Here is a 25412-nt window from a genome sequence, read left to right on the forward strand (position 1 = left end):
CATAGTAGGCTATGTGCTGTCAGCATACAAATTCCGCATGCACTGGGGCAACATTATCAATGTTGATCATCAATATTCTATTATCTTCTGTCATTAGTTTTGTAAAACGCTTTATTTCAACGAAAGCCATTGCGAAAGTGCTATATAAAAGATGTATTGATCATAAATGCATCTGGGCTTCATTTTCATTGAATTATATATACATTTCCGTAAAGTAACCTCAACTGGAGAAACGTGGTATGTGCGCCGCTGGTTTTTGAAGACCGTAGTTCCTTTCTATCCGCAAGATAGCAGCAGGCGCATACATAACCCCCCATCCCGCCGGATGACTTCCATCTGCTATTTCCGTTGACGAAGGCAGCTACAGCAGCTTGATGTAAACAAACGGCGTTTAAGAAAAAGGCTCTCGTACTGGACGTCGAGGTTGTTCGTGGGTGTGACGCGAATGATGGAGTGAAGTGGAGGCGGCAACATGTCCATGGAAGACCCCTTCTTCGTCGTCAAAGGGTCAGAAAAGCTTATGGGAAACTGTTAGCGTGTTAGCACTGGCACATCCCGTGTCTCTGCACAAACAAACAAGTCAGCGTTAAATCTCCAAATATAGACTTGTTCAAGCATATAACGTATGATTTTCAAGAAATAATTTATCTTATATTCCTAACAATAGTTCATGTGATAATAGAGCGATATTCGTAATCAACTCGTTCCATTAAACAATTCGTTTGACAGTAATTAGGTGGAAAAAAGGTGCGTTGATAATAGCTCAAATCAGCAATTCATCTCGTATTTACAACGAAGGACAGGCTCAGCCTAATGGCTCACATGGTTTACACCAGTGGTTCTTAACCTTGTTGGAGGTACCAAACCCCACCAATTTCTTATGCACATTCACCGAACCCCTCTTTAGTTAAAAAAATAAAATTAGTTTCGACTTCTGCTGTTGCCTTTGCAAGATATGCGTCATCACGAATTTACACAATAAACCAGGTGAGTTCGGACCTCTGCAGTGGAGGCTCTGCCGAACCCCTGAGACCGACTCACTGAACCCCTAGGGCAGGGGTGTCAAACTCTTTTGTTTTTGCGGGCCGCATTGTAGTCATAGCTTCTTTCGGAAGGCCATTATGACTGTCAACCAGGGCCGGTTCTAAGAATGCACATGAGAGGGGGAAGTCAGAAATGTGAAGGGGGCATGTTCTTTTTTCCTTTTTTTTTTTTTACACATTTTTAACACTGTTAGTGTTTTCTTCACGGCAGTTGTTAGCTGTGTGTCCAGATCTCAACCTGGAGAAGTGGATTGCACTCTGTCAGGCCTCTACACTAAGACCTGTCCAGCTTGGGTGTCCCACCTGAAGATTAAAGCTTCTGCTGGTATTGCTCTTAGGGTCACTGAGGCACGCAAACCCCCTGACCACAATAAGGTGGCAATCTCTCAGGAGGGGGAACATATAATATGAATGTTATATTAACTATTAGGGGTGTAACGATTCATCGATACACATCGATTAATCGATATAATGCTCTACGATTTATTGGCATTGATGCTAAACGTAAACATCGATTTATATCGCCGTGTTTGACCTCGGACATTAGACGCGACTTTATTTTGAAATCCAGTTCATTGTTGCTTGCTTCCTCTTTCTGGGAGCAGTGCGCGCGGCGTTGTTGTGTTGTGAGCAGAGCAGGCACGTGAAAGGGGAGTCGACAACTAGTACGCGGCTCCTGGGCTGGTGCTATGGCTAGTGTCCAAAAAGACGAGGACATTTGCTCCCCTTTAGGCTTCAAGTCATTCGTTTGGAAGCACTTTGGATTCCAAAGAAAAGATGGCTCAACGGACAAGACACGTGCAGTTTGTAAATCCTGCCATGCGGTGATCAAATATTCAGGGAGCACAAATCTCGCCGCACATTTAAAGAAAAAACACGACATCAAAGTTCAGTGTTAAAATAAGCACTTTGTATCAGGGCTGTGGACTCGGTCGGATTTTTGCACCGAGTCCGGCCTCTTGGCCATGAGTCCGAGTCCGGCTGTCCATTTTTTCTGTTAATTCATGTGACTGCTTAGTCTTTATTCAAGGCTAATTTAGATCAAAATCTAAATAATTACAACAGTTTTGTGATGGCTTTGTCTTTATTAAACATATACCGTTTTTTTCCGTGTATAGTGCGCCCTCATGTATAGTACGCACCCTAAGAATGGCATGCTGATGCTGGAAAAAAGCTTGTACCCATGTATAATACGCACCCAATTTTTATGAGTTTTTAAAAAAAAAAATTTTAATTTTTTTTTTTTTTTTTTTTTAAGTCCCAATGATCGTCACACGCGCAGGGAGGCAATGGGTCCCATTTTTATAGTCTTTGGTATGGTCTTAACTAGGCTGGATGTAATTCTTTTTGTTGGCGTTGATTTCTCCGACTGCCCCTAAACGCACCACCGCGCTCCGTCCGCGCATGGGCTGCGGACGTGAAAAAGGCGCTCTGTATGGGAGAGACGTTGAAGAGGAATAAAAACACCCTTGGAAACCAAAACTTGCCCCTCGTCGTGACTCGGAGCCGCAACAAATGTTTCGGATTTGTGTAGGGTACATTGTGACAGACAGCAAACTAGCAGGTGATCGAGCGAGCGTCTGATACAAGAGCATTGCGGTCGTATGGAGCGTGTTTGAAGTGAACAGCAGAGACGAAAGGAACAAGGCAAAGTGTTGTGAAATAAAATATTACCTGTAATACGCATTTTGTTATTTGCTGATTGAAACTGCTAATTAAACTGTGAATTGAAACTAATAGGAAGAAAACATATCTTGCTCTTAATATAGCTGACGTGTCTTGCGCATACGTTCTGCGCATCTGTAATGGCGGCCTCCGTATGACGTCCGGTCCGCGATGGAGATTAAAAACAAACAATATTTGACAATAACACACCATCAAGGATTGCACCATCGCATCAAACGATGTGTCGTCAATTGTGGATTTTTTTGACCAAGTGTGTTGGGCAGGATGGCTGAATGCGATGCGCGATTGACAACAAACAAGAAGAAAGGTGAGTTTTATTTCGGGGGAGATTTGTCATGTCTCGTCCCCAGTTTTGCTATGTGTCTAGGTTGCCATAGTTTCTGTTCGCGTCGCCCCTCTCTTCCTGTGTCACCTCAATCGATGTAACGTGTTTTGTATTTAAGTCCTGTCTGCCCCTCGCTCACCGTTGGATCATTGTGTGAAGGCGAAGGCCTTCACACATATGTTATTCTACTCCATTTACTTTATTATTATTGTGTGAAGGCGAAGGCCTTCACACATATGTTATTCTACACCATTCTCTATTATTATTATTGTGTGAAGGCGAAGGCCTTCACACATATGTTATTCTACACCATTCTCTATTATTATTGTGTGAAGGCGAAGGCCTTCACACATATGTTATTCTACACCATTCTCTATTATTATTATTGTGTGAAGGCGAAGGCCTTCACACATATGTTATTCTACTCCATTTACTTTATTAGTGTGAAGGTGAAGACCTTCACACTATTGTTATTCCTGTCCTTTATTATTAGTGTGAAGGTGAAGACCTTCACACTATTGTTATTCCTGTCCTTTATTAGTGTGAAGGTGAAGACCTTCACACTATTGTTATTCCTGTCCTTTATTAGTGTGAAGGTGAAGACCTTCACACTATTGTTATTCCTGTCCTTTATTAGTGTGAAGGTGAAGACCTTCACACTATTGTTATTCCTGTCCTTTATTATTAGTGTGAAGGTGAAGACCTTCACACTATTGTTATTCCTGTCCTTTATTATTATTATTGTGTGAAGGCGAAGGCCTTCACACATTGTTATTCTACTTTATTGTGTGAAGGCGAAGGCCTTCACACATTGATATTGTACTTTATTGTGTGAAGGCGAAGGCCTTCACACATTGATATTGTACTTTATTATTAAACAACTTATTCCTCCCACTTTTTTGACATCTAACTACTCCCACATGCTTCAACCGATTCACCTCGTTCAACCTTTCACACGTTCCAAAAATTCATGGCACGCTTGCCAGTATTTTTCGCATTCATAACATTTACCGTTTTTAAGTAATTAGCAAATTTGTGCCTTTTATTTCCCCATTCATTCTTAATGGCAATGTCAACCCGAGCCAGTTTCCTGTAGTGGGTTCGATTCCCACATTGGGCGTCATTAATTATTTTACTCTTTATTCTTCCCGCTTATCATTTTCAACGCTTATCATTTGTAACTAACATTCGCATTCAACATTCATTACATTAAGCAATTTCCACCACTTTGATTACGTATTCGCATTCAACAAACACATTCATTACATTAACCAATTTCAACCAGTATGTAGACAGGGACACAATTAGCTCGTGGGAAATACAAGTGATTCCAGTACACGAGCATCTTTCCCGAGTGGTATCAAAACCCGCGTCAGTTCGATTCCCACATTGGGCGTCATTATTTATTTTACTCTTTATCCTTCCCGGTTATCATTTTCAACGGTTATCATTTGTAACTTTTGTCATTCGCATTCAACATTCATTACATTAAGCAATTTCCACCACTTTGATTACGCATTCGCATTCAACAAACACATTCATTACATTAACCAGATTCAACCAGCATGAAGGAAGAAGCCTCATTAGCTCAATCGGAAACACCATGGCAATGTCAACCCGAGCCAGTGTCCTGTAGTGGGTTCAAATCCCACATTGGGCGTCATAAATTATTTTACTCTTTATCCTTCCCGGTTATCATTTTCAACGCTTATCATTTGTACCTTTTTTGTAACATTTGTAACATTTCATTTTTAACGCTTATCATTTGTACCTTTTTGTAACATGTATTTGTAACATTTTCCCATTTATTTCACAACTATTTCTTTCCCTTTTCATTCTTCCCGCTCATCATTTTTAACGCTTAACGTTTCTAAATTAACATCTGCCTTCGCCTTCACACGCAATTTCTTCCGAAATTGCAATTCTAGTTATTAAACAACTTATTCCTCCCACTTTTTTGACATCTAACTACTCCCACATGCTTCAACCCATTCACCTCGTTCAAACTTTCACACGTTCCAAAAATTCATGGCACGCTTGCCAGTATTTTTCGCGTTCATAACATTTACGGTTTTTAAGTAATTAGCAAATTTGTGCCTTTTATTTCCCCATTCATTCTTAATGGCAATGTCAACCCGAGCCAGTTTCCTGTAGTGGGTTCGATTCCCACATTGGGCGTCATTAATTATTCTACTCTTTATTCTTCCCGCTTATCATTTTCAACGCTTATCATTTGTAACTAACATTCGCATTCAACATTCATTACATTAAGCAATTTCCACCACTTTGATTACGTATTCGCATTCAACAAACACATTCATTACATTAACCAAATTCAACCAATAAAAGAAAGGGACTCAATTAGCTCGTGGGAAACACAAGTGATTCCAGTACACGAGCATCTTTCCCGAGTGGTATCAAAACCCGCGTCAGTTCGATTCCCACATTGGGCGTCATTATTTATTTTACTCTTTATCCTTCCCGGTTATCATTTTCAACGGTTATCATTTGTAACTTTTGTCATTCGCATTCAACATTCATTACATTAAGCAATTTCCACCACTTTGATTACGCATTCGCATTCAACAAACACATTCATTACATTAACCAAATTCAACAGTTACTGAGGTAGGAACCTGATTAGCTCAGTTGGAAACACAATGGCAATGTCAACCTGCGCCAGTTTCCTGTAGTGGGTTCGATTCCCACTTTGGGCGTCATAAAGTATTTTACTCTTTATTCTTCCCCCTTATCATTTGTACCTTTTTTGTAACATTTGTAACGTTTCATTTTTAACGCTTATCATTTGTACCTTTTTGTAACATGTATTTGTAACATTTTCCCATTTATTTCACAATTATCTATTTTCCCTTTGTATTCTTCCCGCTCATCATTTTTAACGCTTAACGTTTGTAACTTAACATCTGCCTTCGCCTTCACACGCAATTTCTTCCGAAATTGCAATTCTAGTTATTATTTTTATTAAACAACTTATTCCTCCCACTTTTTTGACATCCAACTACTCCCACATGCTTCAACCGATTCACCTCGTTCAAACTTTCACACGTTCCAAAAATTCATGGCAAGCTTGCCACTTTTTTTCTCGTTCATAACATTTACCGTTTTTAAGTAATTAGCAAATTTGTGCCTTTTATTTCCCCATTCATTCTTAATGGCAATGTCAACCCGAGCCAGTTTCCTGTAGTGGGTTCGATTCCCACATTGGGCGTCATTATTTATTTTACTCTTTATTCTTCCCGCTTATCATTTTCAACGCTTATCATTTGTAACTAACATTCGCATTCAACATTCATTACATTAAGCAATTTCCACCACTTTAATTACGTATTCGCATTCAACAAACACATTCATTACATTAACCAATTTCAACCACGGCATAGTAAGGGACTCAATTAGCTCGTGGGAAACACAAGTGATTCCAGTACACGAGCATCATTCCCGAGTGGTATCAAAACCCGCGTCAGTTCGATTCCCACGTTGGGCGTCATTATTTATTTTACTCTTTATCCTTTCCCTTATCATTTTCAACGCTTATCATTTGTACCTTTTTTGTAACATTTGTAACATTTCATTTTTAACGCTTATCATTTGTACCTTTTTGTAACATGTATTTGTAACATTTTCCCATTTATTTCACAATTATTTCTTTCCCTTTTCATTCTTCCCTCTCATCATTTTTAACGCTTAACGTTTCTAAATTAACATCTGCCTTCGCCTTCACACGCAATTTCTTCCGAAATTGCAATTCTAGTTATTATTATTATTCAACATCTTCTGCCCACTTTTTTGACGCTTAACTACTTCCACATACTTCAACCGATTCACTCCATTCCACTTTTCACTTATTCCAAATATTCATGGCACGACTGCTCACATTTTTCTCGTTCCAAAAATTTTCCGTTTTCGCATAATTCATAAATTTATGGCGATTTTTGCCCCATTCATTCTTAATGGCAGATTCAACATTTCACATTTACGTTGTTCCAGTTTGAAATTCACATCATTCAACACATTCAAATCACATTGGGGACATTCCCTAACTTCCCAAATTCAAAATTTTCACGTTTTCACTTTTAATATTTGCATAAAATTTTGCAAAATTTCATAAAATTTCCTTTTTCACTTCTAACTTCTACATTTTTCCACCGATTCAACTCGTTCCAACTTTCAACTATTCATCTTTTGCCTACCTATTCCACAACTTCCCACTTACCAAAAACTTCACATCTTTTATTTTGAAATTCAACCAAAATTCTCTAAAATTTCGTTTTTCTACTCTAATTTCTACATTTTTCAACCGATTCAACCCATTCCAACTTTCAACTGTTCATCATTTTTTTACCTATTCCACAACTTCCCAAAAACTTCACATCTTTTATTTTGAAATTCACACCCACTTCCTTTTTCCCTTCTCATTTCTACATTTTTCAACCGATTCAACCCATTCCAACTTTCAACTGTTCATCATTTTTCTACCTATTCCACAACTTCCCACTTACCAAAAACTTCACATCTTTTATTTTGAAATTCACACCCACTTCCTTTTTCCCTTCTCATTTCTACATTTTTCAACCGATTCAACCCATTCCAACTTTCAACTGTTCATCACTTTTTCTACCTATTCCACAACTTCCCACTTACCAAAAACTTCACGTCTTTTATTTTGAAATTCACACCCATTTCCTTTTTCCCTTCTCATTTCTACATTTTTCAACCGATTCAACCCATTCCAACTTTCAACTGTTCATCAGTTTTTTTCCTATTCCACAACTTACCAAAAACTTCACATCTTTTATTTTGAAATTCACACCCAGTTCCTTTTCCCTTCTCATTTCTACATTTTTCAACCGATTCAACTCGTTTCAACATCATTCTGCAACATTCCTTAAATATTTATTCAACTTCTTCACCTTCACACGCAATTCCTTCAGGAATTGCAAATTCTAGTTATTGTGTGAAGGCGAAGGCCTTCACACATTGATATTGTACTTTATTATTAAACAACTTATTCCTCCCACTTTTTTGACATCTAACTACTCCCACATGCTTCAACCGATTCACCTCGTTCAACCTTTCACACGTTCCAAAAATTCATGGCACGCTTGCCAGTATTTTTCGCGTTCATAACATTTACCGTTTTTAAGTAATTAGCAAATTTGTGCCTTTTATTTCCCCATTCATTCTTAATGGCAATGTCAACCCGAGCCAGTTTCCTGTAGTGGGTTCGATTCCCACATTGGGCGTCATTAATTATTTTACTCTTTATTCTTCCCGCTTATCATTTTCAACGCTTATCATTTGTAACTAACATTCGCATTCAACATTCATTACATTAAGCAATTTCCACCACTTTGATTACGTATTCGCATTCAACAAACACATTCATTACATTAACCAATTGCAACCACGACATAGTAAGGGACTCAATTAGCTCGTGGGAAACACAAGTGATTCCAGTACACGAGCATCATTCCCGAGTGGTATCAAAACCCGCGTCAGTTCGATTCCCACATTGGGCGTCATTATTTATTTTACTCTTTATCCTTCCCGGTTATCATTTTCAACGGTTATCATTTGTAACTTTTGTCATTCGCATTCAACATTCATTACATTAAGCAATTTCCACCACTTTGATTACGCATTCGCATTCAACAAACACATTCATTACATTAACCAAATTCAACCAGCAAGAAGGAAGGATCCTCGTTAGCTCAGTCGGAAACACAATGGAAATGTCAACCCGAGCCAGTTTCCTGTAGTGGGTTCGATTCCCACATTGGGAGTCATAAATTATTTTACTCTTTATTCTTCCCCCTTATCATTTTCAACGCTTATCATTTGTACCTTTTTTGTAACATTTGTAACGTTTCATTTTTAACGCTTATCATTTGTACCTTTTTGTAACATGTATTTGTAACATTTTCCCATTTATTTCACAATTATCTATTTTCCCTTTGTATTCTTCCCGCTCATCATTTTTAACGCTTAACGTTTGTAACTTAACATCTGCCTTCGCCTTCACACGCAATTTCTCCCGAAATTGCAATTCTAGTTATTATTATTATTATTATTCAACTTCCGCTCACTTTTTTGACGCTTAACTACTTCCACATACTTCAACCTATTCACTCCATTCCACTTTTCACTTATTCCAAATATTCATGGCACGTCTGCTCACTTTTTTTTCCTTCCAAAAATTTTCCGTTTTCGCAAAATTCACAAATTTACGGCGAATTTTGCCCCATTCATTCTTAATGGCAGATTCAACATTTCACATTTACGTTGTTCCAGTTTGAAATTCACATCATTCAACACATTCAAATCACATTGGGCACATTCCCAAACTTGCCAAATTCAACATTTTCACGTTTTCATCTTTTATTTTGAAATTCACACCCAATTCCTTTTTCCCTTTTCCCTTCTCATTTCTACATTTTTCAACCGATTCAACCCATTCCAACTTTCAACTGTTCATCTTTTCTCTACTTATTCCACAACTTCCCACTTACCAAAAACTTCACATCTTTTATTTTGAAATTCAACCAAAATTCTCTAAAATTTCCTTTTTTCTACTCTAATTTCTACATTTTTCAACCGATTCAACCCATTCCGACTTTCAACTGTTCATCATTTTTCTACCTATTCAACAACTTCCCACTTACCAAAAACTTCACTTCTTTTATTTTGAAATTCACACCCAATTACTTTTTCCCTTCTCATTTCTACATTTTTCAACCGATTCAACCCATTCCAACTTTCAACTGTTCATCATTTTTCTACCTATTCCACAACTTACCAAATACTTCACATCTTTTATTTTGAAATTCACTCCCAATTCCTTTTTCCCTTCCCATTTCTACATTTTTCAACCGATTCAACCCATTCCAACTTTAAACTGTTCATCATTTTTCTACCTATTCCACAACTTCTCACTTACCAAAAATTTCACATCTTTTATTTTGAAATTCCCACCCAATTCCTTTTTCCCTTCTCATTTCTACATTTTTCAACCGATTCAACCCATTCCAACTTTCAACTGTTCATCATTTTGCTACTTATTCCACAACTTCCCACTTACCAAAAAATTCACATCTTTTATTTTGAAATTCACGCCCAATTCCTTTTTCCCTTCTCATTTCTACATTTTTCAACCGATTCAACCCATTCCAACTTTCAACTGTTCATCATTTTTCTACCTATTCCACAACTTACCAAATACTTCACATCTTTTATTTTGAAATTCACTCCCAATTCTTTTTTCCCTTCCCATTTCTACATTTTTCAACCAATTCAACCCATTCCAAATTTCAACTGTTCATCATTTTTCTACCTATTCCACAACTTCCCACTTACCAAAAACTTCACATCTTTTATTTTGAAATTCACACCCAATTCCTTTTTCCCTTCTCATTTCTACATTTTTCAACCGATTCAACCCGTTCCAACTTTCAACTGTTCATCATTTTTCTACTTATTCCACAACTTCCCACTTACCAAAAACTTCACTTCTTTTATTTTGAAATTCACACAATTTCCTTTTCCCTTCTCATTTCTACATTTTTCAACCGATTCAACCCATTCCAACTTTCAACTGTTCATCATTTTTCTACCTATTCCACAACTTACCAAAAACTTCATATCTTTTATTTTGAAATTCACACCCAGTTCCTTTTTCCCTTCTCATTTCTACATTTTTCAACCGATTCAACTCGTTTCAACATCATTCTGCAACATTCCTTAAATATTTATTCAACTTCTTCACCTTCACACGCAATTCCTTCAGGAATTGCAAATTCTAGTTGTGTGAAGGCGAAGGCCTTCACACATTGTTATTCTACTTTATTATTATTATTTTTTTTATTCTTATTATTAAACAACTTATTCCTCCCACTTTTTTGACATCTAACTACTCCCACATGCTTCAACCGATTCACCTCGTTCAAACTTTCACACGTTCCAAAAATTCATGGCAAGCTTGCCACCTTTTTTCCCCTTCATAACATTTACCGTTTTTAAGTAATTAGCAAATTTGTGCCTTTAATTTCCCCATTCATTCTTAATGGCAATGTCAACCCGAGCCAGTTTCCTGTAGTGGGTTCGATTCCCACATTGGGCGTCATTAATTATTCTACTCTTTATTCTTCCCGCTTATCATTTTCAACGCTTATCATTTGTAACTAACATTCGCATTCAACATTCATTACATTAAACAATTTCCACCACTTTGATTACGTATTCGCATTCAACAAACACATTCATTACATTAACCAATTTCAACCATGACATAGTAAGGGACTCAATTAGCTCGTGGGAAACACAAGTGATTCCAGTACACGAGCATCATTCCCGAGTGGTATCAAAACCCGCGTCAGTTCGATTCCCACATTGGGCGTCATTATTTATTTTACTCTTTATCCTTCACGGTTATCATTTTCAACGGTTATCATTTGTAACTTTTGTCATTCGCATTCAACATTCATTACATTAAGCAATTTCCACCACTTTGATTACGCATTCGCATTCAACAAACACATTCATTACATTAACCAAATTCAACCAGCAAGAAGGAAGGATCCTCATTAGCTCAGTCGGAAACACAATGGAAATGTCAACCCGAGCCAGTTTCCTGTAGTGGGTTCGATTCCCACATTGGGAGTCATAAATTATTTTACTCTTTATTCTTCCCCCTTATCATTTTCAACGCTTATCATTTGTACCTTTTTTGTAACATTTGTAACGTTTCATTTTTAACGCTTATCATTTGTACCTTTTTGTAACATGTATTTGTAACATTTTCCCATTTATTTCACAATTATCTATTTTCCCTTTGTATTCTTCCCGCTCATCATTTTTAACGCTTAACGTTTGTAACTTAACATCTGCCTTCGCCTTCACACGCAATTTCTTCCGAAATTGCAATTCTAGTTGTGTGAAGGCGAAGGCCTTCACACATTGATATTGTACTTTATTATTAAACAACTTATTCCTCCCACTTTTTTGACATCTAACTACTCCCACATGCTTCAACCGATTCACCTCGTTCAACCTTTCACACGTTCCAAAAATTCATGGCACGCTTGCCAGTATTTTTCGCGTTCATAACATTTACCGTTTTTAAGTAATTAGCAAATTTGTGCCTTTTATTTCCCCATTCATTCTTAATGGCAATGTCAACCCGAGCCAGTTTCCTGTAGTGGGTTCGATTCCCACATTGGGCGTCATTAATTATTTTACTCTTTATTCTTCCCGCTTATCATTTTCAACGCTTATCATTTGTAACTAACATTCGCATTCAACATTCATTACATTAAGCAATTTCCACCACTTTGATTACGTATTCGCATTCAACAAACACATTCATTACATTAACCAAATTCAACCAGTATGTAGACAGGGACACAATTAGCTCGTGGGAAACACAAGTGATTCCAGTACACGAGTATCTTTCCCGAGTGGTATCAAAACCCGCGTCAGTTCGATTCCCACATTGGGCGTCATTATTTATTTTACTCTTTATCCTTCCCCTTATCATTTTCAACGCTTATCATTTGTACCTTTTTTGTAACATTTGTAACATTTCATTTTTAACGCTTATCATTTGTACCTTTTTGTAACATGTATTTGTAACATTTTCCCATTTATTTCACAATTATTTCTTTCCCTTTTCATTCTTCCCGCTCATCATTTTTAACGCTTAACGTTTCTAAATTAACATCTGCCTTCGCCTTCACACGCAATTTCTTCCGAAATTGCAATTCTAGTTATTATTATTCTACTTATTCTGCCCACTTTTTCGGCGCTTAACTACTTCCACATACTTCAACCGATTCACTCCATTCCACTTTTCACTTATTCGAAATATTCATGGCAACACTGCTTAGATTTTTTTCCTTCCAAAAATTTTCCGTTTTCGCAAAATTCACAAATTTACGGCGATTTTTGCCCCATTCATTCTTAATGGCAGATTCAACATTTCACATTTATGTTGTTCCAGTTTGAAATTCACATAATTCAACACATTCAAATCACATTGGGGACATTCCCAAACTTGCCAAATTCAACATTTTCACGTTTTCATCTTTTATTTTGAAATTCACACTCTATTCCTTTTTCCCTTTTCCCTTCTCATTTCTACATTTTTCAACCGATTCAACCCATTCCAACTTTCAACTGTTCATCTTTTCTCTACCTATTCCACAACTTCCCACTTACCAAAAACTTCACATCTTTTATTTTGAAATTCAACCAAAATTCTCTAAAATTTCCTTTTTTCTACTCTAATTTCTACATTTTTCAACCGATTCAACCCATTCCAACTTTCAACTGTTCATAATTTTTCTACCTATTCAACAACTTCCCACTTATCAAAAACTTCACTTCTTTTATTTTGAAATTCACACCCAATTCCTTTTTCCCTTCTCATTTCTACATTTTTCAACCGATCCAACCCATTCCAACTTTCAACTGTTCATCATTTTTCTACCTATTCCACAAGTTCCCACTTACCAAAAAATTCACATCTTTTATTTTGAAATTCACGCCCAATTCCTTTTCCCCTTCTCATTTCTACATTTTTCAACCGATTCAACCGATTCCAACTTTCAACTGTTCATCTTTTCTCTACCTATTCAACAACTTCCCACTTACCAAAAACTTCACTTCTTTTATTTTGAAATTCACACCCAATTCCTTTTTCCCTTCTCATTTCTACATTTTTCGACCGATTCAACCCATTCCAACTTTCAACTGTTCATCTTTTTTCTACCTATTCCACAACTTACCAAAAATTTCACATCTTTTATTTTGAAATTCACACCCAATCCCTTTTTCCCTTCTCATTTCTACATTTTTCAACCGATTCAACTCGTTTCAACATCATTCTGCAACATTCCTTAAATATTTATTCAACTTCTTCACCTTCACACGCAATTCCTTCAGGAATTGCAAATTCTAGTTATTGTGTGAAGGCGAAGGCCTTCACACATATGTTATTCTACTCCATTCACTTTATTATTATTGTGTGAAGGCGAAGGCCTTCACACATATGTTATTCTACTCCATTCACTTTATTGTGTGAAGGCGAAGGCCTTCACACATATGTTATTCTACTCCATTTACTTTATTATTATTATTCTATTTTATTCCCGCCACTTTTTTGTCCCGCTTCTTCTTCCACAAAATTCATCCGATTCACTCCATTCCACTTTTCACGTATTCCAAATATTCACGACATGAGCGCTTGTATTTTTCTCATTCCGAAAATTTTCAGATTCCGCAAAATTCCCCAAATTCCGACAAATTTTTCCCCATTCATTCTTAATGGCACATTCGACATTTCACATTTACGTCGTTCCAATTTGAAATTCACATCATTCAGCACATTCTAATCACATTCGGAGGGATTCTCGACATTCCCAAAATTCCCAAATTCAAAAATTTCACGTTTTCACGTTAAAGATTCCGACAAATTTTCACAAAATTTCGTTTTTCAGCTCTAACTTCTACATTTTTCAACCGATTCAACTCGTTCCAACTTTCAACTGTTCATCTTTTGCCTACCTATTCCACAACGTCCCACTTACCAAAAACTTCACATCTTTTATTTTGAAATTCAACCAAAATTCTCTAAAATTTCGTTTTTCTACTCTAATTTCTACATTTTTCAACCGATTCAACCCATTCCAACTTTCAACTGTTCATCATTTTTCGACCTATTCCACAACTTCCCAAAACCTTCACATCTTTTATTTTGAAATTCACACCCAATTACTTTTTCCCTTCTCATTTCTACATTTTTCAACCGATTCAACCCATTCCAACTTTCAACTGTTCATCATTTTTCTACCTATTCCACAACTTCCCACTTACCAAAAACTTCACATCTTTTATTTTGAAATTCACACCCAATTCCCTTTTCCCTTCTCATTTCTACATTTTTCAACCGATTCAACTCGTTCCAACTTTCAACTGTTCATCTTTTGCCTACCTATTCCACAACGTCCCACTTACCAAAAACTTCACATCTTTTATTTTGAAATTCAACCAAAATTCTCTAAAATTTCGTTTTTCTACTCTAATTTCTACATTTTTCAACCGATTCAACCCATTCCAACTTTCAACTGTTCATCATTTTTCGACCTATTCCACAACTTCCCAAAACCTTCACATCTTTTATTTTGAAATTCACACCCAATTACTTTTTCCCTTCTCATTTCTACATTTTTCAACCGATTCAACCCATTCCAACTTTCAACTGTTCATCATTTTTCTACCTATTCCACAACTTCCCACTTACCAAAAACTTCACATCTTTTATTTTGAAATTCACACCCAATTCCCTTTTCCCTTCTCATTTCTACATTTTTCAACCGATTCAACTCGTTCCAACTTTCAACTGTTCATCTTTTGCCTACCTATTCCACAACGTCCCACTTACCAAAAACTTCACATCTTTTATTTTGAAATTCAACCAAAATTCTCTAAAATTTCGTTTTTCTACTCTAATTTCTACATTTTTCAACCGATTCAACCCATTCCAACTTTCAACTGTTCATCATTTTTCGACCTATTCCACAACTTCCCAAAACCTTCACATCTTTTATTTTGAAATTCACACCCAATTACTTTTTCCCTTCTCATTTCTACATTTTTCAACCGATTCAACCCATTCCAACTTTCAACTGTTCATCATTTTTCTACCTATTCCACAACTTCCCACTTACCAAAAACTTCACATCTTTTATTTTGAAATTCACACCCAATTCCCTTTTCCCTTCTCATTTCTACATTTTTCAACCGATTCAACTCGTTCCAACTTTCAACTGTTCATCTTTTGCCTACCTATTCCACAACGTCCCACTTACCAAAAACTTCACATCTTTTATTTTGAAATTCAACCAAAATTCTCTAAAATTTCGTTTTTCTACTCTAATTTCTACATTTTTCAACCGATTCAACCCATTCCAACTTTCAACTGTTCATCATTTTTCGACCTATTCCACAACTTCCCAAAACCTTCACATCTTTTATTTTGAAATTCACACCCAATTACTTTTTCCCTTCTCATTTCTACATTTTTCAACCGATTCAACCCATTCCAACTTTCAACTGTTCATCATTTTTCTACCTATTCCACAACTTCCCACTTACCAAAAACTTCACATCTTTTATTTTGAAATTCACACCCAATTCCCTTTTCCCTTCTCATTTCTACATTTTTCAACCGATTCAACCCATTCCAACTTTCAACTGTTCATCATTTTTCTACCTATTCCACAACTTCCCACTTACCAAAAACTTCACATCTTTTATTTTGAAATGCACACTCAATTCCCATTTCCCTTCTCATTTCTACATTTTTCAACCGATTCAACCCATTCCAACTTTCAACTGTTCATCATTTTTCTACCTATTCCACAACTTCCCACTTACCAAAAACTTCACATCTTTTACCGTTTTTTTCCGTGTATAGTGCGCAATATTTTACTAATTTATTGTCCTAAAATCTGGGGTGCGTATTATACATGGGTACAAAGAAAAAAAATTTTAATTTTTTTTTTTTAAATTTTTTTTTTTTTTTTTTAAATAAAGTCATGGTACAACAAAACCAACAACAGGACTGACCGACAAAGTCGTGGAACAAAAAGACAGGGTGACATTACCAAAGACAGGAACAGAATGACAGTAACACATGCAATGATCCAACGGTGAGCGAGGGGCAGACAGGACTTAAATACAAAACACGTTACATCGATTGAGGTGACACAGGAAGAGCGGGGTGACACGAACAGAAACTATGGCAACCTAGACACATAGCAAAACTGGGGACGGGACATGACAAATCTCCCCCCGAAATAAAACTCACCTTTCTTCTTGTTTGTTGTCAATCGCGCATCGCATTCAGCCATCCTGCCCAACACACTTAGTAAAATTCATAATTGACGACACATCGTTTGATGCGATGGTGCAATCCTCGATGGTGTGTTATTGTCAAATATTGTTTGTTTTTTAATCTCCATCGCGGACCGGACGTCATACGGAGGCCGCCATTACAGATGCGCAGAACGGTTGCGCAAGACACGTCAGCTATATAAAGAGCGAGAGTTCAGTTCTCCACCTATTAGTTTCAATTCACAGTTTAATTAGCAGTTTCAATCAGCAAATAACAAAATGCGTATTACAGGTAATATTTTATTTCACAACACTTTGCCTTGTTCCTTTCGTCTCTGCTGTTCATTTCAAACACGCTCCATACGACCGCAATGCTCTTGTATCAGACGCTCGCTCGATCACCTGCTAGTTTGCCGTCTGTCACAATGTACCCTACACAAATCCGAAACATTTATTGCGGCTCCGAGTCACGACGAGGGGCAAGTTTTGGTTTCCAAGGTTGTTTTTATTCCTCTTCAACGTATCTCCCATACAGAGCCGCCTCATTCCCCTGCGCACGGAGCGCGGTGGTGCGTTTAGGGGCAGTCGGAGAAATCAACGCCAACAAAAAAAATGACATCCAGCCTAGTTAAGACCATACCAAAGACTTTAAAAATGGGACCCATTGCCTCCCTGCGTGTGTGACGATCTTTGGGACTTAAAAAAAAAAAAAAAAAAAAAAAAAAAATTAAAAAAATTCATAAAAATTGGGTGCGTATTATACATGGGTACAAGCTTTTTTCCAGCATCAGCATGCCATTGTTAGGGGTGCGTACTATACATGGGGGCGCACTATACACGGAAAAAAACGGTATTTTGAAATTCACACCCAATTCCCTTTTCCCTTCTCATTTCTACATTTTTCAACCGATTCAACCCATTCCAACTTTTAACTGTTCATCATTTTTCTACCTATTCCACAACTTCCCACTTACCAAAAACTTCACATCTTTTATTTTGAAATTCACACCCAATTCCCTTTTCCCTTCTCATTTCTACATTTTTCAACCGATTCAACCCATTCCAACTTTCAACTGTTCCTCATTTTTCGACCTATTCCACATCTTCCCACTTACCAAAAACTTCACATCTTTTATTTTGAAATTCACACCCAATTCCCTTTTCCCTTCTCATTTCTACATTTTTCAACCGATTCAACCCATTCCAACTTTCAACTGTTCATCATTTTTCTACCTATTCCACAACTTCCCAAAAACTTCACATCTTTTATTTTGAAATTCACACCCAATTCTCCAATATTTCATTTTTCCCTTCTCATTTCTACATTTTTCAACCGATCCAACCCATTCCAACTTTTTTCCAACCATTCATCATTTTTCTACCTATTCCACAACTTACCAAAAACTTCACATCTTTTATTTTGAAATTCACCACAAATTCTCCAAATTTTCTACATTTCTCAAGTAATTCAACACGTTTCAACATCATTCGGCAGCATTCCCCGAAGAAGTTATTCATACATTTCGCCTTCACACGCAATTTCTCCAGAAATTGCAAAATTCTAGTTATTATTTTTTTTATTATATTTTATTCTCCTCACTTTTTTGTCCCGTTTCATCTTTCACATAATTCATCCGATTCACTCCATTCCACTTTTCACGTATTCCAAATATTCAGGAAAGGGTGGCTTGTATTTTTCTCATTCCGAAAATTTTCCGATTCCGCAAAATTCCCAAAATTCCGACAAATTTTTCCCCATCCATTCTTAATGGCACATTCGACATTTCACAAAATTTCGTTTTTCACCTCTAACTTCTACATTTTTCAACCGATTCAACCCATTCCAACTTTCAACTGTTCATCTTTTGCCTACCTATTCCACAACTTCCCACTTACCAAAAATTCCAAATTTTCAAATTTGAAATTCAACCAAAATTCTCTCAAATTCCGTTATTCCACTCTAATTTCTACATTTTTCAACCGATTCAACCCGTTCCAACTTTCAACTGTTCATCTTTTGCCTACCTATTCCACAACTTCCCACTTACCAAAAATTCCAAATTCCCAAATTTGAAATTCAACCAAAATTCTCTAAAATTTCGTTTTTCTACTCTAATTTCTACATTTTTCGACCGATTCAACCCATTCCACATTTATTCCCCTTATTCACCTTATGCTTCCCACATTCACTCCCATTCACCCCCACTTCCACTATGCTTCCCACATTCACTCCCATTCACCCCCACTTCCACTATGCTTACACAATTCAACCCTTGACCCCCAATTCCAGTGTGGCGGCCATCTTGGATGACCCTGAAGTGCCACCAATGAACCCAGAATGAACCGGAAGTGCCCCAAATCGAACCGAAAGTGACCCCAAATAGACCGGAAGTGACCTCAGGTAAACCGGAAGTGACCCCAAATCAAACCGGAAGTGACCCCAAATGTACCGGAAGTGACCTTTTTAGACCGGAAATGACCCCTAATAAACCGGAAGTGACCTCAGACGAACCGGAAGTGACCCAAATTAAACCGGAAGTGACCCAAATAAACCGGAAGTGACCCCAAATAGACCGGAAGTGACCCCAAATAGACCGGAAGTGACCTCTGGTAAACCGGAAGTGACCCCAAATCAAACCGGAAGTGACCCCAAATGAACCGGAAGTGACCTTTTTTAGACCGGAAGTGACCCCAAATAAACCGGAAGTGACCTCAGCTAAACCAGAAGTGACCTATATTAAATCGGAAGTGTCCCAAATAAACCGGAAGTGACCCAAATTAGACCGGAAATGACCCGAATCAAGCCGGAAGTGACCTTATTTCAACACTAAGTGCCCCAAATAGCTACATTTGCGCTAACGTCTTCGTTTTTTGTCCGATTTAACTCGTTTCAACATTTTTACCCCAAAAGTGAACCTCCTGAGGCCGTTTTTTTTGTTTTGTTCCAAATTTAGAAAGATTTTGGCGCAATTGCTTTTTTTATTTTCCCATTCATTCTCTATGGGGATTCAACATTTGCTCTAACTTCTACATTTTTTAACTGATTCAACCCGTTCCAACTTTCAACTGTACATCTTTTGCCTACCTATTCCACAACTTCCCACTTACCAAAAATTCGAAATTTGAAATTCAACCAAATTCTCCAAAATTTCGTTTTTTTACTCTAATTTCTACATTTTTCAACCCATTCCAACTTTCAACTGTTCATCTTTTGCCTACCTATTCCACAACTTCCCACTTACCAAATATTCCAAACTTTCAATTTTGAAATTCACCACAAATTCTCCAAATATTCTACATTTCTCAAGTAATTCAACACGTTTCAACATCGTTCGGCAGCATTCCCCGAAAAAGTTATTCATACATTTCGCCTTCACACGCAATTTCTCCAGAAATTGCAAAATTCTAGTTTTTATTATATTTTATTCTCCTCACTTTTTTGTCCCGCTTCTTCTTTCACAAAATTCATCCGATTCACTCCATTCCACTTTTCACGTATTCCAAATATTCAGGAAAGGGTGGCTTGTATTTTTCTCATTCCGAAAATTTTCCGATTCCGCAAAATTCCCCAAATTCCGACAAATTATTCCCCATTCATTCTTAATGGCACATTCGACATTTCACATTTACGTCGTTCCAATTTGAAATTCACATCATTCAGCACATTCTAATCACATTCGGAAGGATTCTCGACATTCCCAAAATTCCCAAATTCGAAAATTTCACGTTTTCACGTTAAAAATTCCGACAAATTTTCACAAAATTTCGTTTTTTAACCTCTAACTTCTACATTTTTCTACCGATTCAACTCGTTCCAACTTTCAACTGTTCATCTTTTCCCTACCTATTCCACAACGTCCCACTTACCAAAAACTTCACATCTTTTATTTTGAAATTCAACCAAAATTCTCTAAAATTTCGTTTTTCTACTCTAATTTCTACATTTTTCAACCGATTCAACCCATTCCAACTTTCAACTGTTCATTATTTTTCTACCGATTCCACAACTTCCCACTTACCAAAAGCTTCACATCTTTTATTTTGAAATTCACACCCAATTCCTTTTCCCTTCTCATTTCTACATTTTTCAACCGATTCAACCCATTCCAACTTTCAACTGTTCATCATTTTTCTACCTATTCCACAACTTCCCATTTACCAAAAACTTCACATCTTTTATTTTGAAATTCACACCCAATTCCCTTTTCCCTTCTCATTTCTACATTTTTCAACCGATTCAACCCATTCCAACTTTCAACTGTTCATCATTTTTCTACCTATTCCACAACTTCCCACTTACCAAAAACTTCACGTCTTTTATTTTGAAATTCAACCAAAATTCTCTCAAATTCCGTTTTTGTACTCTAATTTCTACATTTTTCAACCGATTCAACCCATTCCAACTTTCAACTGTTCATCATTTTTCTACCTATTCCACAACTTCCCAAAAACTTCACATCTTTTATTTTGAAATTCACACCCAATTCCTTTTCCCTTCTCATTTCTACATTTTTCAACCGATTCAACCCATTCCAACTTTCAACTGTTCATCATTTTTCTACCTATTCCACAACTTCCCACTTACCAAAAACTTCACATCTTTTATTTTGAAATTCACACCCAATTCCTTTTCCCTTCTCATTTCTACATTTTTCAACCGATTCAACCCATTCCAACTTTCAACTGTTCATCATTTTTCTACCTATTCCACAACTTCCCACTTACCAAAAACTTCACATCTTTTATTTTGAAATTCACACCCAATTTCCTTTTCCCTTCTCATTTCTACATTTTTCAACCGATTCAACCCATTCCAACTTTCAACTGTTCATCATTTTTCTACCTATTCCACAACTTCCCACTTACCAAAAACTTCACATCTTTTATTTTGAAATTCACACTCAATTCCCTTTTCCCTTCTCATTTCCACATTTTTCAACCGATTCAACCCATTCCAACTTTCAACTGTTCATCATTTTTCTACCTATTCCACAACTTCCCACTTACCAAAAACTTCACATCTTTTATTTTGAAATTCACACCCAATTCCCTTTTCCCTTCTCATTTCTACATTTTTCAACCGATTCAACCCATTCCAATTTTTAACTGTTCATCATTTTTCTACCTATTCCACAACTTCCCACTTACCAAAAACTTCACATCTTTTATTTTGAAATTCACACCCAATTCCCTTTTCCCTTCTCATTTCTACATTTTTCAACCGATTCAACCCATTCCAACTTTCAACTGTTCATCATTTTTCAACCTATTCCACAACTTCCCAAAACCTTCACATCTTTTATTTTGAAATTCACACCCAATTCCTTTTTCCCTTCTCATTTCTACATTTTTCAACCGATTCAACCCATTCCAACTTTCAACTGTTCATCTTTTGCCTACCTATTCCACAACTTCCCACTTACCAAATATTCCAAACTTTCAATTTTGAAATTCACCACAAATTCTCCAAATATTCTACATTTCTCAAGTAATTCAACACGTTTCAACATCGTTCGGCAGCATTCCCCGAAAAAGTTATTCATACATTTCGCCTTCACACGCAATTTCTCCAGAAATTGCAAAATTCTAGTTATTATTCTATTTTATTCTCCTCACTTTTTTGTCCCGCTTCTTCTTCCACAAAATTCATCCGATTCACTCCATTCCACTTTTCACGTATTCCAAAAATTCATGACATGGGTGCTTGTATTTTTCTCGTTCCGAAAATTTTCCCATTCCGCAAAATTCCCAAAATTCCGACAAATTTTTCCCCATTCATTCTTAATGGCACATTCGACATTTCACATTTACGTCGTTCCAATTTGAAATTCACATCATTCAGCACATTCTAATCACATTCGGAAGGATTCTCGACATTCCCAAAATTCCCAAATTCGAAAATTTCACGTTTTCACGTTAAAAATTCCGACAAATTTTCACAAAATTTCGTTTTTCAGCTCTAACTTCTACATTTTTCAACCGATTCAACTCGTTCCAACTTTCAACTGTTCATCTTTTGCCTACCTATTCCACAACGTCCCACTTACCAAAAACTTCACATCTTTTATTTTGAAATTCAACCAAAATTCTCTAAAATTTCGTTTTTCTACTCTAATTTCTACATTTTTCAACCGATTCAACCCATTCCAACTTTCAACTGTTCATTATTTTTCTACCGATTCCACAACTTCCCACTTACCAAAAGCTTCACATCTTTTATTTTGAAATTCACACCCAATTCCTTTTCCCTTCTCATTTCTACATTTTTCAACCGATTCAACCCATTCCAACTTTCAACTGTTCATCATTTTTCTACCTATTCCACAACTTCCCACTTACCAAAAACTTCACATCTTTTATTTTGAAATTCACACCCAATTTCCTTTTCCCTTCTCATTTCTACATTTTTCAACCGATTCAACCCATTCCAACTTTCAACTGTTCATCATTTTTCTACCTATTCCACAACTTCCCACTTACCAAAAACTTCACATCTTTTATTTTGAAATTCAACCAAAATTCTCTCAAATTCCGTTTTTGTACTCTAATTTCTACATTTTTCAACCGATTCAACCCATTCCAACTTTCAACTGTTCATCATTTTTCTACCTATTCCACAAGTTCCCACTTACCAAAAACTTCACATCTTTTATTTTGAAATTCACACCCAATTCCCTTTTCCCTTCTCATTTCTACATTTTTCAACCGATTCAACCCATTCCAACTTTCAACTGTTCATCATTTTTCGACCTATTCCACAACTTCCCACTTACCAAAAACTTCACATCTTTTATTTTGAAATTCACCACAAATTCTCCAAATATTCTACATTTCTCAAGTAATTCAACACGTTTCAACATCGTTCGGCAGCATTCCCCGAAGAAGTTATTCATACATTTCGCCTTCACACGCAATTTCTCCAGAAATTGCAAAATTCTAGTTGGTTTTGTTGTACCATGACTTTCTTTAAAAAAAAAAAAAATTTTTTTTTTTTGTACCCATGTATAATACGCACCCCAGATTTTAGGACAATAAATTAGTTAAATTTTGCGCACTATACACGGAAAAAAACGGTAAACGAATACAATAAACAGATACTTTCAAGTTTTAATCATTAATTACACCATTATAGCTCAGACATTTATCTAAACACAAATGATTAGTGACGACCCCTTATTTGGAAAGCGAAAAACCCATGTCGTACGGCGTCAGCACTATGTTGTTTTCAATAAAAACATGAACTCACGTTTGCGTCAGTCAATTTTAATTTTTATAAAGGATTATTCTCATTTGATGCCATCCGCGTTCTGCCATTGAAGCGGGGTGCATTCAAAGACCAGTCGTACAGACGGAACACTCATTCACTTCACCAAAACGCAACAATATAATTACGTGAGCTCTTTGCATAAACATCGATGCAAAGAAACTCCTCTTTTTGGGTACAGGCTACAAGGAGTATATATTACAAAGGAGACTTTCTACTTAATTGTGATCATCATTCATCCATCCATCCATTTTATTTTATTACTCAGGTATTTTCAAAGCAAATTAATATTGTTGCATTTATTAATTTGCTTTAACATGACAGCGCAATATAATTAAAAGCTAACCCGATAGCAATGTCAAACGTGTTCATTTAAGAAAAAGCCACACACGTTTTGTGATCAAATCTTTCATAACGAGAATGATTTGAGTGAATTGATTTTACAATTTGTATCCACCTTCCCCACCATCTGTCACTTTGCTTGGGGAAATTTTGTCTCAATTATTCATTCAAATCAATTCACTCGAATCATTCTCGTTATGAAAGATTTGATCACAAAACGTTTCCGTCTGTACGACTGGTTTTTTAATGCACCCCGCTTCAATGGCAGAATGCAGATGAATTTAAAGACATCAAATGAGAATAATCCTTTATAAACATAGTGCTGACGCCGTACGACATCGGTTTTTCGCTATAATTCGGTATAATTTGACGTAGTCCAAACGCACCCAAAGTTAAGGTTTCATGGGAATATTATTGTCATAATTGTCTGGACCATATAAGATATTTGTTTAATGGTAGTTATTGATAGATCTTGAAGATGTCAAGTTATAGGTGCATATAGCACGTTCATTGTAAGAGGGGAAGAGATGTTGTGTATTTTGGGCTAACTCAAATTCCGTAGTAGAAAAACCCCGGAAGTGGGATGGGCGCATTCTGTGTTGTTGTGATACGCCCTGTGAACGCACTGTGAGTAAGGAATAAAGCAGTTATCATTCACGTCGTTGTCCGACCTATTCTTGCTATCTAAGAACCTGGAAAATAGTAAGGATATAACATATATCACGGGTCATTACGGCGAGTTTGGTGGAGTTTTTACTGCTTCTTACAACTCCTACCGCGCTGACTGTAACGTGACACTCTCTGGCTGCGTCTTGCCTCTTTTTTTTTTATTGTCGGACTC

General features: G+C 36.6%; 1 protein-coding gene across 1 annotated transcript in view; it reads left to right on the forward strand.

Moving 5' to 3' along the window:
* Positions 1-291: 291 nt before the first annotated feature.
* LOC133146994 (syntaxin-6-like) overlaps positions 292-25412 on the forward strand; it is a 32590-nt gene continuing 7469 nt past the window's right edge. Inside the window, exon 1 of the mRNA XM_061271118.1 lies at positions 292-507. Coding sequence (XP_061127102.1) covers positions 473-507 — 35 coding nt within the window. The 5' untranslated portion in view covers positions 292-472. The remainder of the gene's footprint in view (positions 508-25412) is intronic.

Source organism: Syngnathus typhle, unplaced genomic scaffold (assembly GCF_033458585.1).
Source record: "Syngnathus typhle isolate RoL2023-S1 ecotype Sweden unplaced genomic scaffold, RoL_Styp_1.0 HiC_scaffold_24, whole genome shotgun sequence".
Taxonomy (NCBI): domain Eukaryota; kingdom Metazoa; phylum Chordata; class Actinopteri; order Syngnathiformes; family Syngnathidae; genus Syngnathus; species Syngnathus typhle.